Below are 19,899 nucleotides of genomic sequence, written 5' to 3' on the forward strand. Positions count from 1 at the left end.
AGGCAAATAAACTTAGCTCAAAATCACCCAGATGACCATTGCCTTGTCCGTCGCTCAGTATTAGAGCATCGGTGCGCTATTATTTGACTCCGAACACAACCCATGCCACCTTTTTTTATTCTTATCAATCCAATCAAATTGATAAAATAATGTAGGTTTCTACGAAGAGAACTTTCGATGATGAGTAAGTTTGCTAGATTTGAGATTTATTAGCCCCTAACTGCAGGACAAAACTAAAAAAAGAGTAACATTAGAGAGCTTTAAACATTTAGAGTTCGATTCCTCACCTCAAGACAAAGGTTCCGCAATGCAACATTTCTAATATAAGTCCATGATTCTTGGAGAGCTTCCAGTCTGGCTCATCACACCCTTGGCCCCTCCATCAATCTATTTCGCCCTAATTTAAGTCAGCATGATATGGAGAACTGAACAGTTGATCCTTCCTTCTTTCAGGAACCCCCATTTGAGGGAGGAAAGCTTCGAATTCATATTTAACTTGGGATTAAAGGGAAAATAATAAAGAAAAACTGTTTGAATAATGACTGATGTTGTGCTTTTATTTATATATAGTTCTTGAGGTTGGTGCACTAAAACGTGCAGAAGTCCAGGTGCCTTGTGCTGCTCATTTATTGCACAAGAATTGAAAATATTTTGAGCTTTTTTAATACTTGAACCAAAATAAATATGAAAATAGTATATTTTGCAAACTGCCAGCGTGAGGATGCGTACGTTCAAAAGATTTAGATTTTTTTTTATTTTATCACGGACTAAAAAAAGGAACACATTTTAACTCCTGAGCGTAGTATGGCATGTCGTGAAATCAAAGTTTAAACTAGAGGCTTGTGCTTGTTCAAGCTAGCCATACATTTAGCCTTCTACCTCTCCCCTTGGGAGTTTGATCGTTAATTATATTTACTCTGTGTCGATGTATGCCCTATGAAGCAAATAACTTACGCATGTAAGTCAAGCTAACGAAGTAACTTCTTCGTGGCCGAAAACTTCTATAAACTTCTTTATCACTCATCGAGCAAGATCATCGCTACCCCTTCTGATCCACTGCAACTGCCTGCTGAAAACAACTCGGTAGCAAGTTTCCCTAGCTTTCCACTGGTACCCAAAAATAACGTCATCGAATACGTCACGAGTTTCCGAGGCGTAGTGAGTTTAAAAATTCATTCTGCCTTTAAGAGTCAATACATAGAGAAAAAAGAGAGAGAACTTATATATGTTATTCGTCAGCCGGGAGGTCTGTATCGGGAAACCTGTGCCCGACGTCTTGAGTACATATTTTTGTTAATTTTCAATCGATGAATACATCCTCACCATGCTGACATGAGAGTTCCCTTGCAAACAAGTAAATAAGATGAATCATGGTGGGAGCTTCTCACCGGTTGTTTCATTTTTCATTTGAGCTATGAGAAATAAGCGTGAACATTCTCGTTGGTCACACTCTAAGTGATTGAGAACCGTACTGGCTTGGGTGTCTTTGTTCCCATGACTTCCATTGTTGAGCTGAGCATTTATCACTTAGCCTTTGTAAAAGCTGTAAACAAAATCAATAACGTCATAGAAGCCTTTAATCAGCGTGAGACGAAAGGTTTGAATTAAACGGAAAATTGTTGCTTGATCATCACAATTACAATCTGCATTGTGCCTGTATGTGGTATTAGCTTTCTCTTTTTTGGTGTCAAGGTTTTACACCAAAGGAATTTGTTACATATAAGCTCTCTTACGTTTTTCTATAATTTAGATAATTCAAAAGGTGACTTTGTTTTCTCATTAGATCCGGTCGAACTAATATGATAATGATAAAGTCGATATTGGTTCCAAATCTTTTTATCACAAATGAAGAAAAACCACAGATGATAATGGCTCTCTTTGCAGGGGTGGTTTTCGCATCACGTTTTGAGGACCGATAGTGATCATAACATTTTGCATGTACTTAATGATTGCACTGCAAGAAGAAAACTTTGGATAGTACCACACTCAAACAGTTCTCCAGGGAAAATTTGCAGGTGGGTACTCATTTGGCATGATGGCTAAAGGATCGTTTTAAAAAACTTTCTGAGTGGCATTCGTCTTACCTTTTACGCAAAGACCCCGTGGCCAACACATAAATTCTAGCAGCAGCAGATTTATTTAATTGTCTATCAGCTTTTTATGACCGAATTCGAACATGAAGATTTTTGATAAATCTTACAAGATATGGGGCGATGTTCAATAAAAGGAACAAATTCAAAGGGACGAGGAGAAACGTGCCTTAAGAAGTGTTTGGTTGTTACACTTTACCTAGGACACCACCACAACAGTAATTACTGGACGAGTGATTTAGCGGGGAATAGGACATTTTCTCCTAAATAAAAACAAATGCGTTCAGCTAACAGGATTTCGAAACTTGTTATCTCGTTATTCTGGTGCAATTGGCGATTATGCTCGCTCTCCTTTCTCCCTTTTTAAAATGAAAAAACAAATGTGCGCTCTCTTGTGAGTTTTAGCACACACGGGGTTACAACATTGCATGTCTGAATTCTGGTGAAATTTTGAACTCGGATTCCGTCCTGGGTAACTCTCGATATAAATGTAGGCAGTGATTTTCAGCTGCTAGGAATTTACTATCTGCCAACTCTGACTTGTTTCAAGTAATATGATGAAGGGCGGGAATCTCCGACTCTTTGTTCAAGTTAGAGAAGACGGGAACTATAGAGGCTAAAAGCAATGCAAGGGAAGAAATTTCGTCTTTTAGGGTTCGAGTAAGAGCATATCTTGAAACAAATAACTCGATGGTAGCGACGGATGAAAACAGGAAATCATGAATGAAACCTAGTACAGGTGATTTTAATTAGTTTTGAGTTCACTGGAAATATGGCCGGAAGCGACTAGTGTCGTTGTAATCTAATATGAATTGCAGAACTAGTATAGTGCTGCCACAATCAAGGAATCATTTGAGGTCCATTGGAAAATAGGCAACAACGACTTTTATTGCCGAAAAGTTCTAAAAGTGTCTAATTACAGGCACACTTTTCAGTCTGGAATTGTCACCCTGAAACAGCGCTTTTATAAACTTTAAGTTCCCAAAGACCTAGAAATCTGAAGTTCCGCCGGTTCTCTAACGCCTATCTGACGAATTGCCTGGGACTCCAAAAACCGCATATGTCCTCGATCAATATTGGGCTTTTTCACCCCTGACGCATGCATTAGAGAGGGGGAAGTGGGGGTGGAAGGTAAGGATCTCTTTAGCTACATAATTCAGAAAGTTTCCTTTTGAAACACTTCATCGGCGACGAACGCGTTCCATTTGACAACAGTTCCAGTCGTTGTAATCTTCCTTCTCTCATCACTATTAATTACTAATGGTGCCTGTCTCTATAACCGGGCGTAAATACACATAAGTACCAGTAGAGTAACAGCAAGTATTTGGAACACCTGACGAATCTCTGGGATTAAACCTCAATGAAATAACACCCCTTCCAGCGAAACAAGTAATGATTTGAATATTATTTTGGCTTTCAAGATTCTGGAATGTGACTGATTAATTTACAGGTAAAGGAAGATTGACATGAACGCCGAGTCATCGAAAAAGCGGAATCACAGTCCTATGGAGAGAGCAAACATATTTTCTCTTTTATTTTTCTGGTGGATGAATGACACCTTGAAACTCGGCAACCAACGCCCCTTGCAAGACGAAGATCTGCTTTCCCTTCAAGAAGAATTCAAAACAGAGGCACTTGTTAACAAGCTTGAAGCAGAATGGCTTCAAGAATCAGCCATCTGCACTCGCAAAAATAAACAACCTCGTCTATGGAGGGTCGCGTTTAATATGTTCTCCTTCAAGAAATACCTGATGTTGGTGGCTGTCAAACTAACGCACTCTTTATCCAGTATCCTAACTCCCATAATGGTTTGGCTTTTCCTCTCCAGTTTATCAGAAAATGCGGATGTGAATAAAAGTTCTTCTATACTTCATGTTGTTGCCATCTCGTTTCTTACAGTTGTCAAGGGAATGACGCATCACCATTCATTTTTCTTAGCTGGAATATCCGCTCTGCAGCTGAAGGTTTCTGCTATCGGATTAATCTACAAGAAGGTATGAATTTCAATTTAATCTGAGGAAATTTTTTAGAGGATTATAACAAAAGCTCTCACAATCTCTATGGTTCAAAGTGTCCCACTCATGACACGAACAAAAGGTCAATAGAAACCGTCTGTCAGACTTATATTAAATGTCTTTGACCGCTCTGCTTATAGCAGAAAACCTAGAGAGACGAGCCAAGACGTCCACACTTTCCATTTCCGACTTTAGTCACTGTAGCATTACTGCACTTATAGCATATATTTTAGTACTTATCATAGCGTTTTCTTATCCTGTTGCAAAGAGGAGTTAGCATAACAAAACTTGGAAATGTTTCATTTAAAAAAGGGGAAACACCTATTACTTTTTACCTCTTACAGATTCTTAAGTCAAATCGACGTTCTTTGAATGAAATCGCATCTGGTCAAACGATCAACTTGGTCTCAAATGATGCCAATCGATTACAGGACGCTGTTTGGAGCATGCTGTTTTTCATGTTTGCCCCGATAGAAATTCTATCATCTGGGATACTTCTTTGGTTTTTAATTGGATGGCAGGCCCTCGTGGGAGCAGGTTTTTTCTTGATAGTGATTATATACATATCTGTGCTTTCCAAGAAAGCGGGCCGTCTAAGAGAAAATGCTGCATCCGTGACGGATAGACGTCTTGAGATTTTGAACGAGGTCATAACCGGTATTCGTTCAATTAAAATTCACGCTTGGGAATGGAACTTCAGAGATCTAATCAGGGACTTGAGAATGTAAGTATAAGTATTTTTCAAAGCGAACAATCGTCAAAAATAGGAAACAGTCAGTAACAACAACTTCTTCTTCTGCCATAACCAAAGTAATTCAGCCCGTCGTACAGTGCAACTAACAACAGTTTTGCCTCTCTTCTAACTTCTTAATCGTGCGCTAATTTTACGCTTTAATCAGTTATAAAACGATTTTGAGCAGGGAAAGATAAATTGGCTTTCTTTTTACTTTTGTCCACTACAATAGACTTAGGACTCTTACGGCAGATCTTGATAGTACTTATAGCCTCAGTATTTCTCATAGAAAAAAATAATAATTTCAAATATTGTCCATTTTTTTTCAGAAAGGAGATCGGTATTATTCGTTGGAGAGGCGCCATTCTTTCAAGTTTTGATTCCTTGTACTTTACCAATACCCCTATTGCTGGGTTCATCTCCATCACAACACTACTTCTTACCAACAACCACCTGACAGCCTTTCAAATTTTCACGTTGATGTCAACTTTGAATGTTATAAAGTTCTCTGTTTCTGTTTCCATGGGGGAAACACTTCATTTGTTAGCTGACGCTAAAGTGTCTTTTGACAGGATACAGAAATTCCTAGAAGTAAATTCCTTTCCCGGCCTTGGTGAGGATGACATCAAATTGAAGTTAAATGGTAGTCCTACGTTTGATCGTAAACACTTTGAGGCAGTTAATGCCCCTTTTGATAAGTTCACAAGCTTATTCACTATTCCCGAGAAAGAGCATATTGAAAAAGCATACTTAAAAAGATCTCAAACAGAATCCTGGATCTCGTTAAAAAACATCTCTTGCAGCTGGAATCAGGAAGATAAATCAGATACATTGCATAATGTCTCGGTCAATATTTTCAAAAATCAATTCATCACCATCACAGGTCCAGTAGGTTGTGGGAAATCTTCTTTCCTGCAAGCAATACTGGGTGAACTACCTTGCAAAAGTGGCGAGATTCGGCATTCTGGAAGCATTGCATACGTACCTCAACTTCCGTGTCTTTTCTCGGGGACGATACAAGATAACATTACATTTGGCAAACCCCTTGATGAGATAAGATATCGAGAAATTATTGAAGCGTGCAGTTTGCACGAGGACCTCCAACAGTTCTTTAAAGGTGACTTGACACACATTGGGCAACGCGGAGTAAGTCTTAGTGGAGGACAGAGCTCGCGTATTTGTTTGGCCCGTGCGTTGTATGCGGACAGAGACATCTACTTGCTTGATGATCCTCTTAGTGCCGTTGATGCCCAAGTGGGAAAGCATCTTTTCAGAAAGTGCGTTCGTGGCTTGCTCTCTGAAAAAATCTGTGTTTTGGTGACCCACCAACATCAGTTTTTGGAAAGTAATGATGAAATCATTGTCATGGAACGAGGAAGCATTGAGTGCCAAGGAAAGTACTATGACCTGCTACATAACAAAATGTTGTCCAAGAATACATTTGCTGGGAAAAGATATCAGAGAAAAGAGTCTTTAAAAAGTTCAGTTCCTCTGCGCAGGCGTCGAACAGAAACGTCCCTTGGTCTCCCTACTATGGAAGCGGTTAAAGATGATTTAAACGAGGAGGGAGAGGACAGAATGATAGGAAAAGTATCGTGGACTCTTTATTGGAAATATTTCCGATCTGCTCTTCCAGCCGCGCTGCTGATGTGTCTCTTCGTTCTTGTATTGTTTGTTCAAGGTAATGCTTATACAGTTTTTTGCGCTTTTGTTTTATACTTAGCCGTATTAGGTCAATTTATTGTCAGAAATTGGGGATATGTTTTTATTCAATGGGACAAGTTTTTTTAATGGTTTGAGGAAAAGGTGGCAATTTTTCGATGGAGATATTTAGCCTCTCATTTCTGTTAAGTGTTTGTTTATAGATACTGTATTTCGATCGTTTGTATGCTTGCTTGCTTACGTACGCACGACTGTCTGGCCGGTTGGCCAGTCGGTCCGCTGCTTGATTGATTTTTAGATGAATCAATTCATGAACCTTTCTTTTGCAGTTGTTTTGATATCTCCATACTGGTGGTTGTCCCGAATTGCCAATATGTCTGATGCGGACCAGCAAAGAGACCTCGCTACACTTGGCATTTACGGATCATTAGTAATCGGCGCCCTTATTTTGTCCACCATGATTTATTTTTTATTCCTCTCAACCCTTTTGCGAGCATCAGAGAAGCTTCATGACAAGATGTTCACAGCAATCATTAAGGCTCCAGTTGTTTTTTTCGACACCAACCCAGTTGGGCGCATCCTCAACCGCTTCTCTAAGGATGTTGGTTGCATGGACGACACACTGCCTCCACAGTTCCTTCTGGCAGTCCAGCTGTGCTTGTTTTCCTTGGGTTCCATTTTACTGCCTGCAGCAACTAATTACTGGTTGGTTATTGGCATTGCCCCCTTGATACTACTCTTCTTTTACTACGCAAGATATTATTTGAAAACATCAAGAGAGCTAAAGCGGTTAGAGGCCATAAAATGCAGTCCAGTATATTCACACATATCAGATACAATTGCTGGCTTGGAAGTGATACGATCTTCTGACATGGCGGAAAGTTTCCTGCAGGATCTATACAGGCAAGTCTGAGTAGTTCTTCTATATGGCATTGACCAAAAATGAATATTACGTTATTTACAATCCCAGGTAAGTAATATCACGGTGAATTATCATATCTACCTTTGGCTTCAATCAATAAATTTATAGCCTTCCTTAGTATTGAGTAATTCAATAAAACAAGTGAAGCACCTTTGCCTTTAAAGTTGCATGTTCATAGGATTTTAGGGTCACCAATTTCATTTTATTTATACAACAAAAAGAGTGGGCACTTTAACATTAGGCGAGTCCAGAGCTCCTTAATGAATAGAAAGGGTATCAGTTAAATATTGCTAATAATTGAATTTATAAATGAAAATATCTATTATTTCTACTGCGATTTAATGTAGCTTTGAAAACTTTTTTAGATACCAAGACCAAAACACGCCTGCGGCTATAATGGTTTTAGGGTGTGGCAAGTGGTTGGGCGTCCGTTTAGAATTACTTTGTAGTTTGCTCGTCACACTGGTAGCGGCAGGAGCTGTTCTAGCAACACAAATACCTGGTATTGTATACACAAATAATCCATTTATCCGGTGTCATTGACTTAAAGCGAACCTACAGCTAGACTGATGCTACTATTTCTAATAGCCCTTGCAGGAATGTCACTAATTTACGCATTAGAAACCTTGGATGCGGCTCAATTTGGTGTGCAGTTGACGTCAGAGACAGAGAACCTCATGACATCGGTTGAGAGAGTGGCAACATTCACTCAAATAGCTTCCGAACCCGGATATTTCACCCAAAATGAACGTCCACATTCATGGCCGACTAAAGGAAACATAAGTTTCAAAGACTTGTCCTTAAGATATACTGAAGGAAGTCATCGTGTCTTGAAGGATATTACTGTTGATATCAAGGATAAAGAGAAGGTTGGTTTGGTGGGGAGAACTGGATCAGGAAAGTCTTCCGTAGTAGCAGCTCTGTTCAGGATGCCCGAACCAGATGGCATGGTAAGTCTTCAAATGTAAATTCAGATTAAACGCGATAATTGCTCGGGGCCTAAGAATTATCAAATGCAAGTCGGTCTTTGGATTTCACTGGATAAATTCAGACTGTAAAATACGTTTAAGTATAAATATGATAAGTCGAGGTGGAGATACAGTAAAAGTTCACTTCGAACAGCATTACGACAGTACTACATGATGCAGTAGTAAATTGATATTTAACAAAATCATCGGATATATCTCAATAAATATTTGGGTTTTTTTAAGGTAATGGTCGATGGAATAGATCTGGAAACATTAAATATTCAAGATGCTAGGCGAACATTTTCAGTGATAACTCAAGATCCTATTCTATTTGCGGGAAGCATAAGAGGCAACATGGATCCTTTCACGAAACTCGAAGACTATGAGATATGGAACGCTCTGGAAGATGTTCAAATAAAGCAATGGGTACAGCTGTTACCTGGAAAACTGCAATACAGACTTACAGAATCTGGAAGCAACCTGAGTGCTGGAGAGAGGCAGCTGCTGTGTCTTGCGCGTGTCCTATTACAAAAGAATAAAATCGTTATCCTCGATGAAGTAGCCGCTAATGTAGACTTTAAGACAGATCGTTTGATTCAAGAAGTCATACGAACCAAATTGAAAGACGTCACAGTGTTGACCATTGCCCATAGGCTAGAGACAATTATCGACTATGACCGGGTAATGGTCATTGATCAAGGCCGGGTGATTGAGTTTGATAAACCTGGTGCGCTTTTGAACAACAGAGGAAGCTACTTTGCTGAGTTAATGAAAAGCTATAACGGAACTGTTGCTTCATAAAGGTCTGACTGTATTGAAAGTCCAGATTATTTAGTGTCACTTTAGGTCGAAGAACGTCCGATGGTAACTTTTGCGCTTTCTAAGTGGGTGGAGAGGGTATGGCTTAAATAACAACCGTCTTGTCCGGCAATTTTTTCGATAAAGTGCCTGTTGTAAATGAGGCGTTAGTTTCTACTGAAATAATATCTTATGTGAAGTTATTTAGAGGAACACAACAAATTATTTCAATTTGGCCGATTTGCCGGCCAATTGGCCGTTGTTGATAAGAATAAACACAACGCTGCTCGCGTCAACTGTTCTGCAATGCATTTACCAGCTCTCAAACATGGATGACGTCAATATTATAGTAAAAAATAAATCGAAAGTGGTTTAGACCGGTTTGCACTCTTATCGACAACGACATTCGTAATCGCAGTGGTTAAAATTTTTTGTGGACTCACTGAGCTGCGTCTCGTGAGTCCACAACATTTCGACCACTGTTATGACGAATGTCGTTGTCTGTAAGAGTACAGACCAAGATAAACCACTTTCGATTCGCTACTTTCCTGGTGCGATAATTTATCAGGATTTTTGAGACTAGATGGTATTTCTGTTACTTTTTGAGCTGAGGAAAGAAGCTTATGCCTCCCATCCTTTTATTTAATGTAACCCAGACATCTTATATTCATGATATGGACTAGTTCAGCGATTGGGGTAGAAGCGCGGGCTCATTATCCACGTGCACCGTGGCTAAAGGCGGTATCAACGAGATTTATTCGTCATTCGTGTTTGCGTTTTAGATTTTTTACTATGATTGTTTTTACAAATACTCCCGTCCGTACGTCAAGCCATTGTATAACGGATACACCACACATGTGTATGTTCGGCGTCCAGTCTTTTATTCCGCTGACAACAAACCAACTGACTCTGGGCTCTAAACCTTTCTCTATGCAAATTTAAGCTTGACGCGCTGGACTGGATCTGGTGTCAGAACGAGGTCAGTTGAACCGCCATTTTGCCGTGCTGAATGCCTTTGTTTATTTCTGCCAGCTTGCCGTCCGGTGTATTTTGGTTTTGAATTTTGGCCTTCGCCATGGCCATGATCGCTACTGCAACAGGTGTTTCAACGAAAAGGAAAGAAATATACAAATATGATGCGCCATGGACGATTTATGGCATGAATTGGAGTGTTAGACCAGACAAGCGTTTTAGGCTTGCTCTGGGAAGCTTCGTTGAGGAATACAACAACAAAGTGAGCTTGCGATCGATAAGTGTCTGTTTTTAGAGTTTCTTCTCAACTGATCAATTTATTCATTTCTTTGCTAGGTTCAAATAATTTACCTTGACGAAGAGACGGCGGAATTTGTAGTTCGAGCGACTTTTGACCATCCATACCCGACAACGAAAATCATTTGGATACCCGATAGTGTAAGATAGAAATCTACCGTTTGGTTTCGGTTATCTTTTATCGTCCTATCGCTGAAGATTTTAGTAGGTGCTTAGCTGGTGGTATTGAATCCATGCATTGTTAGTTCGTGCGCAAGATTTTCTTGTTAAATTTACGGATAAAAGTTGTTGCTTCGCCAAAGCACATCTGGCATGCAGCTTGGCTAGGTGAATTTAGATGATCGCGATGAATACTCAACCATTTGCCAGTTTTTAATTGCTTCGCGTTTCGCATCCAAAATTCATTACCACTACGCTTTCAATTCAGATGATTGCGCACATCATCGAGTTCTTTGTTCTTTCAAGTCATCAACGAATTAACACCTTTGCCTCTTGGATACTGGTGTTAAAACGTTTTTAAAAATTGAGTGAAAAGCAAGGAAGAATTTGTTCCTTATTTTGTTTGGTGTGTAGTACACCCATGCGATCACTGTGGTCTGTCTCCCATGTATTTTTATGCTAATCTTGTCATTATTGAAAAGTCCAAAAGTCGTATCTGACTCTACATGTATCCTATACCTTCAGATATTGATATAAATGTTTATAAATAAGCTGTTAATGACTTTCTTCAACAGGTGGAGACAGATCACTGTGCTTAACAGGCATGGTTAGATCTATGAATGGCTACCCTATTGCTTTCCATGATGGTTATACACAGATGCATTACATTTTCCTGAGTTTTTTTTTTTGCAATGTTTTATCCACTATCATGCATACTCTTCCAACTACACATTTCCTACTGATGTGATGGGAAAAGTCTGCTTTAACAGTCTTGATCTGAAATGAGTTGTACCCAAACTAGTCTGATTGTATTTTTCTTTATTTCAGTTGTAATTTTCTTGGAATTTAAGCTATGTAAATATAAAATTAATTATAATTATAAGTCTTTCAAAATTCAACACACATGTTAAGCCATTAGGGAATAACAATCTTCTCTACATCATTAAACAATGCATGACAATGTATCATATATCTTTGTACAACAGAAGGGTGGCTATCCTGATTTAGTTGCAACATCTGGAGACTATCTTAGAGTATGGAGGGTCAGTGACTCTGAAGTGCGTCTGGAATGTCTTCTGAATAATGTAAGAATTCTGAGTTTTTTATGTTATCAAATTGAAAAAGTTTTGTTTGAGTTGTATACTAACTGTTTGATCATTGCAAACATGTAAGTGTTCTTTAGAAGTACTAAACAGGCCACATTTTTGCTGGTTTGTCATTTCTGAAGTGTTGAACTCCTGAATTAGACAACGCACCAAAGTTTAATACCTGTCTGGATCTGTCAAGAAGTTTTAACCTTTCCTAGCTAGTGAACAGTTTGTATAAAGACAGATGCTAAAGAATGATTGTGAGTCTGATACAAGGAAGGAAAAAAAACAACAACATGCGGATTATTGTGACAAAGTATTTTGTGTATTTGATGCATCTTGCTTTGTTTTCATTGGCTAAGAGCCCACCATAACTATCCATATGTACTGCACCATCTACTTTAGCTACACTAACATTCTGCTCATGCACATTATGTTCATGCTCTTCCTTGGAAAATGGCTGATTGCTTCCTAAAGCTGTCAAAGAGAAATTCCAGAAAGCGTTCAGGAAAATGAATTGGATAGCCAAATAATAATGCAAATATTAAACTTGGCTATGGCTAATTATTATACATTAGACAAACTCTGATTGGTTGGGAGCATACAGTCAATGTACAATAGTGTGTGAAGTTGACATGATAACCCAATATCTGCACCAAATATTGGGTTGTTATGTCGAGTTCAGACTGCCCAGTTTCCAAGCCCATCATCCATTAAATGTTCTCAAACGTTTGCAGACTTAGAGTGAAGTGTCTTCTTTTGCAGAATTGTTTGAAGAATGTATAATTAAACACTTATTAGTTTTCTCACAATATCATGAATTATCCAACCTCGTGTCTGTGCTTTCTGCATCATGCTCAACCTCACTTATTAATTGTGCAATATTATGGTTACTTTGTCTCTTGGAGACCAAGATAAATATTTACCTCAGTCTCAACTTTACTTCAATACTGCTAACTGATTTCTTTTCTGATGACAGAGCATGATATTTTGCATAACCTTGTGCAATGGTTGCTTATCATTTGTTATGCTACATGTATACTTTATATACAGAATAAGAACTCTGATTTTTGTGCTCCACTGACATCTTTTGACTGGAATGAGGTGGATCCAAATCTATTGGGGACATCAAGTATTGATACAACATGTACCATATGGGGACTGGAGGTATGGCAGTGGCTTACCTGTATATGCAAAATCTGACTGACCTTGTTAGGTAATAATGCTAATTTGCGACTCTGATGATGACTTCCACCAGGGCTGTTTAATTGTTAGTCATGACTAAAGATAACAGCCCTCCTCAGGACTACCCTCATATGGACAATCAGAATACAAGTACACAATCAAGTGATACCTCAAGGTCTAAACCATTTACTGTAATGTTGCATTGTAAATGGAAATGACTTAACTGTAAAATGTTATCAGGATTTTTTAATGTATGACTTGTATAGAAGAAAGATGGGTCATACTCAAGTCTCTTCTTGATTTGCACAGATGTATGTTGTAATGATTTGAGTCATTTTACTCAGCAAGGCATTTTGTGTGTTTTGAATGTCAGTTTTGACCTGTTTTTCTGCTGGTTTTTTATAGACAGGTCAAGTTATTGGAAGGGTGAACATGGTGTCAGGACATGTCAAGACTCAACTTATTGCACACGATAAAGAGGTAGGATGATTATGTTAAGAAGCAAAGATCCTAAGCAAGGAACACATTTGTTATGATTTTGCCTTGTTGAAAGGGAAGTTATATTAAATTGGTGTCATCCTTTTTTTTTAACAAGAGCAGAAAAGAAATTCAGCCCTGCCATCTAGTGAAGTTCTGTGAGAAATTCTGATCTTGGTAACTGAGTTGAAATACATGTAACATCTTCTTTTTCATTCTGTAGGTGTATGATATTGCTTTTAGTCGTGCTGGTGGTGGAAGGGACATGTTTGCTTCTGTTGGAGCTGATGGTTCAGTCAGAATGTTTGATCTTAGGTGTGTTTTTTGTTTTCTTAGTTGACTTATAGAATGGTATATGCTGCCTTGTTTTGCCTGCAACTGTCATTTTATGATGTATACAGGGTACATGTACTGTATGTCATGTCGTGGAGGAACATTAAATATCACAAGAAGTTTTATTTTGGAAAAAAATGTTCATTTTTGTACTTTGAATTATTCCTAACCTACCTTGTGGATACAATGTGAGTTTCATGAGTGAAATACACCAATATATATATATTTTTTTTTTTTCACCTCTTAACCCTTAAACACCCATGAATGACCAAGACAGAATTTCTCCTTTCAATATCAACACAATGTCAACCAGATAAGTGATGAGAATAAAGAAAAATATCAGTTTGGGGATAATTAGTGGATCCAATACTAAATTCACGGAACTGATGTTATAAGAATTGCGTGGTTGACATTGAGGAGAATGACAAATTTTATCAGGGAGTTAAAGGGTTAATATTCCTTAATTTCAGTTTTTGAATGTAGATTATAGGACTGGTATATGTATGATGCATTTTATGCATGAATACTCAAAATAGTAATCACCTACTGCTTACTGCAGAGTTCTCTGTAGCTCTATAGAAGCATTAAAACATGTAATTCAAAGATCCTTTGTTTGATTCCTTATAGGAACTCTTTGTCCCATTCTCATTACAGGATGAAAAATATATAATTATTTTTATTTCTTTGGTACATGTTAAATATTCAGATTATACAATAAAGCTTTGTAACAAACCTGATTTTCTTACAGGCACTTAGAACACTCTACAATAATCTATGAAGATCCACAACACAGTCCCTTGTTAAGATTATCATGGAACAAACAGGATCCTAACTATTTAGCAACTTTCTCTTTGGATGCAATGGAGGTTTGTTGACAGTGTATAGTCTGTAAATAAAAAGGAAGTTATAGTAAATGAATAATTACCCTCAGGTAATGTGTGCTTGAATCAGCTGCACTTGCATTACTGTAGCGTTTCTTTTGTTTTTGTGTACCCATGTTGTGATGACTCATCCTTGTTCAAGAGGCCTGTAAATGACTGTTGTCAGTGCTAGTGACAGCTACTTATTGATATCGCTATGAAGCAGCAGGCCAAGGTTGTTCAAAGCTGGGTTAAGATAACCCAGGGTTAGTTTGATATCCAATTTCAGATCAGAAAGCTTAAAAGAGAATTCAGTATATTTTTTGTCTACAATTTGGTAATTGGATGCTCTAGATAGAATAGAGAAAATTATCCCATAAAGGCTTTTGAACAAAGGAGTAAAGAAAACCACTTTAAAATTTAACCTAGACTATTTGCACTGATCAGCCTTTGAACAACTGGGCTCTGAGAGCTCTAATTTTTTTACACTTTTAAACTGTTAACTCATAGAAATGTCTGGTAAATTGTACTTACAATGTATGTATGTAGTATTTTGGGCATATAGAAAAACTTTTGAGTGAATTTCATAGACCAAAGAAAATATCTCTTTGCATCTTTTTACACAATTACTACCAGTAGTAGAATATATTCTCCAGAATTCTAAAATGTCATAGCTCCATGAATCTTACTTTTGATACCGACTATCATCTGTCCCAGGTGATAATATTAGATGTTAGAGTACCATGCACACCAGTGGCAAGGTTAAACAACCACAGAGCCTGTGTAAATGGCATTGCATGGGCTCCACATTCGTCTTGTCATATCTGTACAGCAGGTTAGTTTCTGGCTTTGATGTCTTGCTGATGTTTTGTACATGTGCCATAAAATTAAATGCAATAAAGAAATGTTTAACTGATAAACACCATCTTGCGTGGTGACACTGATGAAGTGTCGCTTTTACTGTCAAGGAACAGGCAGGAAAAGCAAAACAATTATGTCCAAGGAAACATTGGGAGACCTTTTTGTGATCTTAGGTGACTGTTTGGCAAACTCTTTTACAGGCAGATGGGCTGACTGACTGCCTGCCTGTCTGCCATGACTGAGAACCATTTGCTGCCAGTTACTAGTTGGCCATATGATATGAACTGTATACATGTATAAATTCCATATTATTGGTTTGATAGCTTGTTTGAATCTTTCCTGAAGGTGATGATCACCAAGCCTTGATCTGGGACATTCAACAGATGCCACGAGCCATTGAGGATCCCATTTTAGCTTACACTGCAGACGGAGAGATTAATCAGATTCAGTGGGCGAGCACACAGCCAGACTGGATTGGCATCTGCTACAACAACAACTTGGAGATTCTAAGAGTATAATAATGTAGAAGGAAGTTACCTGTATTGTGGATGGAAGTTTGGTATCCCTGTTCATTCATGGATATGGTCTTGGGAATTGAGATGTCTGCCCATTTTTGGGACAAGTTGTAAGTGTCTCTTGCAGGTCTCTTGTGCCCATATTTTCTTATACGATGTTTTACTTTGTTGAGACATACAGAATTTGCAAAACTAGGATGTCTGATGGTGGAGTCTTCTGGTGCCAGTGAGGATAGTCTGGACATAACAACTGTTGGTGACAGAGAAGGGTACTTTGACAACCTGAGAGGAATTTATCATCAATTGACTCTAGTGATGACTTCCTTTCAGTGTTTTTAAGCAGCCGTCACTACCAATGACAACAGTCCTTTCCAGGCCTTCCCTCATGCAGGTGTCAGAACATACAATTTATTGTTATCATGGCTCAAACCATATCCTAAATTAGAGCAATGATTCTCCTTTTCAGTTTATTACTCTGCTAACCTTTTCACACCCAAGATCTCAGTTAAAATTCTCCTCTCTGATGTCTACTTGTTCCTGATAATTGAAGCTCAGAGAATTATTTTGGTGTCAACCCTTTAAATCCCAAGATCTCATTTTTAGTTCACCCCTAGCTGCAGCAGAATTCCTTTTATATTAGTTGCAAGAATTTGGTGTTAGATCAGGAAAACAAGTCCTACCAGATAAGTTTGAGTATTCTCATTACCTGTTTTCTGGACAATGTATTGATATCAGAGAGAGAAGTTACATATTGATCACCTGCAGGAGTTTAAGGTTAAATCAGATAACATCCTCCTGTTCTTTTTCCATATTCTCATCGCCTTTCTGGTTGATGTTGTATTGATATGGTAAGGGGAAATTAGTTATTGGTCACTTGTGGTGGTGAAAGAGTTAATAGAGAGTTTTTTGTTTACTGCTGTCTTATAGATAGCCTCTCTGAGTTCAGGCAAGATCCTTCTACCCATGTTTTCTTGTTTGTTTATCTCAAGACAATGTAGATGTCATATATTTTCTAATCTTGCAGACAGTTATAATATTTTTGCTCACGTGCTCTGTACATGTAGAGATGATATAAATGTAGTGCAATGCTTCTGATTTCCTTTGTATAGCAGAGCATTTCCTACGTGTAGTTAATAACAGGTAATAGATTACATGTTGTATAAATGTACAGTAGACTAATTTAAACTTGAACATGTACAAGAGGAGATCAATTTTTTTGGTTTTTGATTCTTTTTTTTCAAAAGTCCGTAAACTCGAAACAATAGGTGATACTCAGTAGTCTTTTAGTTTAACGGAATTGATTAGAGTAGTGGGTGACTATCAAATTCCTTTTTAGCTGGAAGTTTACTGAGAGAAAACAAGTACTTTGCTGAAAAAGGAAAAAATCATGGGCAATCAAGTTAGAATTAATAGTTTGTTTCTTTGTATTTGCATTAGTCAGTTTTGATTTAATGGCCCATTAACAATCAACGCATGATAACTAGAAGCAACATTTAAAGATTGGACTTAATTTTCAAAGCCTTATTTGTTGGGCGGTGGAAATATCAACGAAGCAACATTGTATAGTCTAAATTAACTTAAATATTCATCAATTCTCTTTGTTAACATTTAGGGTAGCATAAGTTCATTGTAAGCTACGTGACATTTTAAATTGAAGTCATAGATTGCCTTGTTTCTGTGTATATTTAGATAAAGTGAAATATATATTAGTTCTTCTATTAAGTTTAATATAACAATAAAGTTTATGTTCGCGGGCATTAAATTGTTGTGGGCCACTCAGATTCATTTGGACTCGAGCAGCTTAGCAAGGGTTAAAATGACTCTGAAAGGGGTCCAAAACATATTTATGCCCAAGTATGTAAAGTGTATTGCTATTGTTATCACTTTGAAGGGCATTGAAGTAATAGACACTGAAAAAAGACAACAAAAACGGGTTAAAATATATTTTTGCTCGCCAAAACCTCCATTTTAGTTCGCACAATGCCCGACAAAGTGGGGATGATTTTAAATCTTTTGGTCTTGTTGATGCAACAACCAGCCGTCCCCTAAGCTTTTGTAAAATGCCAGCTTTTTCAGCTAGCCGTCTTAGATAATCATTTTACTTATTTAAGTCGAGAAGCTGGATTCTTCTTCCTTTGAGCGATTATTGGAAATGTTCTCTATTTAAGAACTTATGACAATTAAAATGATTTATTGCTTGATTTTTAATTTCTTCTCGTCAATATACTTATTCAGTGTCACAATCATCGACCTTAAATTTAGGACGTTTGAAAGATCGTTAACTTTAACCCATACAAAGGAACTGAACTTGACCGTTCAGTAAAGCCTTTGACTCCCAAGAGCTGATACCAGAACTTTAGGTTGTATTCGAAAGGTTTCTCCTAACTGACAGTTTTCCTAATTCTGATCACCTGCCTCGTTGAAAGAGTTTCAAAATCGCTAGGAGAATTATGTGATGTTGACTAACAGGAGTGAAAGTGTCGCTTGGGTTGAGTCACAGTTTGCACATCTTGAAAACTTCAGCCAAGTATTTTTAAGTTATCATAGAAATCCGTGTTCCTTTTCGGTTTTTTACTGCCCCTTTATGGTATTCCTTCTCACTTAGCAAATTTCTGTTGGACGTTGCAATGCAGTAAGAAAAAAAAAATCTACATATTCTACATATTTAATTTTTGCCCAAGTCTGTTGTGTTTGTCGACATTTTCTGAAGAAGTTGAAAAATTGCGCTCGAGTCGAGTTGAAGAGGGAAGAAAACCTTATGTACCAAACAGTAGATTTTGAACCTCTCATCCACGCAGGAGTACTTTTCCTTTTTCTTCGAAACGCATTTTTATTGGAAGTTTCGCTTGACAAGAATGATTTGCTTTTGAAATTTCGAGGTACAGTAGGTTGACTCTGAACATATATCTGTTTTGAGATACTCAAAATAAAACAGTAATCTTGAATAAATACAAGGATACGCTGCCAAGTAATATCACTTTACAACTGATCATTTGAATTCCAAACGAACGGGTTTAACCAATGATATTCATCGAGCACACTGCCTCCGAATGTACCACCCGCCACATGCCAGAAATGGACAGAGATATTACGCTTCGCATCAGCTTTACATGAATTAAATATGAAAAGGGACAGATCTGCTTTTGCAAATATTCGGAAAGATATCAAACTCAGCCAAAACCAAGCACAGTTTTTCCTTAACGTAACCCCTTATCAAGATGTCAAGTTAATTTGCTCTCAAAGATATCTGCTATAACTTGATTTTACTCTGGACATTACATCTCTTGGGATAGGGCTGAGACTTGCCACAAAACGATCAAGAAACTATTGGTGTTTTAAAGCCAGGTGCTCCATCTGCTACAAGTGACAAAATTATTTCAAGCGCTGTACCGTGTCAGAGAGAAAATCGTTTAAAACTCTACATTTGAATAATTTGATGTGGTCTTGAGCAGGTAGAAACGTCATCCTTGGTCAACATCTTTCATTGCCTCGGGACGTTTTTGCATCGCGTACAGGCTTTGAGTGACAAAGATCTAGGACGTCTCTACGAAGCAAGGTGAAGAATAGCCAAACTGGTGAAATTAAGTTAGAAAGGAAGGTTCTACGGGAATTCAACGGTTTCTGATTTACAAACATTGCACATTTACTTTTTAGCAATGTCCAAAACTGTACGATTTGCGGGAGTTACTAGCAGGGAATATGCAGAGTCTGTGGCCACTGACGTCCTCCAGAAGCGTCAGGAAAGAAAACTAAAAAAAGATAAATCTGGTAAAGGAAAGAAGAAGCCGAGAAGCAGAAGATCAAACACTGCTCAAGGAATATCCGCAAATGGATTGAGAGTTGCAGGAGTTAACCGAGGATTACTTTCAGAATTCATAATTTTTATGCTCCTACAAGGATTCAACTTATTCAGTAATTCGTGGGTTTTAAATGAATCTCTTAGCGTTCTTAACAAGGTTGAAAA

The 19,899-nt window shown here is 37.9% G+C and overlaps 3 protein-coding genes across 3 annotated transcripts in view; all 3 read left to right on the forward strand.

Moving 5' to 3' along the window:
* Positions 1-3,549: 3,549 nt before the first annotated feature.
* On the forward strand, positions 3,550-9,312 carry LOC131774083 (ATP-binding cassette sub-family C member 4-like). Its single transcript, XM_059090094.2, has 7 exons — positions 3,550-4,084; positions 4,450-4,829; positions 5,168-6,519; positions 6,830-7,403; positions 7,788-7,924; positions 8,011-8,372; positions 8,634-9,312. Exons 1-7 carry the CDS (start codon positions 3,557-3,559, stop codon positions 9,189-9,191), a joined length of 3,891 nt encoding a protein of 1,296 aa, XP_058946077.2. The 5' UTR covers positions 3,550-3,556; the 3' UTR covers positions 9,192-9,312.
* Positions 9,313-10,177: 865 nt separating this feature from the next.
* Positions 10,178-18,128, forward strand: LOC131774087 (DDB1- and CUL4-associated factor 7). The gene is made up of 9 exons (XM_059090098.2): positions 10,178-10,422; positions 10,497-10,598; positions 11,603-11,701; positions 12,758-12,871; positions 13,295-13,369; positions 13,590-13,681; positions 14,448-14,565; positions 15,277-15,394; positions 15,766-18,128. Exons 1-9 carry the CDS (start codon positions 10,264-10,266, stop codon positions 15,936-15,938), a joined length of 1,050 nt encoding a protein of 349 aa, XP_058946081.1. The 5' UTR covers positions 10,178-10,263; the 3' UTR covers positions 15,939-18,128.
* A 953-nt stretch (positions 18,129-19,081) lies between these two features.
* LOC131774086 (uncharacterized) overlaps positions 19,082-19,899 on the forward strand; it is a 3,866-nt gene continuing 3,048 nt past the window's right edge. Inside the window, exon 1 of the mRNA XM_059090097.2 lies at positions 19,082-19,899. This exon is cut by the window's right edge and continues 3,048 nt beyond it. Within this exon, the coding sequence (XP_058946080.2) occupies positions 19,592-19,899 (308 nt within the window). The 5' untranslated portion in view covers positions 19,082-19,591.

Source organism: Pocillopora verrucosa, chromosome 3 (genome assembly GCF_036669915.1).
Source record: "Pocillopora verrucosa isolate sample1 chromosome 3, ASM3666991v2, whole genome shotgun sequence".
Taxonomy (NCBI): domain Eukaryota; kingdom Metazoa; phylum Cnidaria; class Anthozoa; order Scleractinia; family Pocilloporidae; genus Pocillopora; species Pocillopora verrucosa.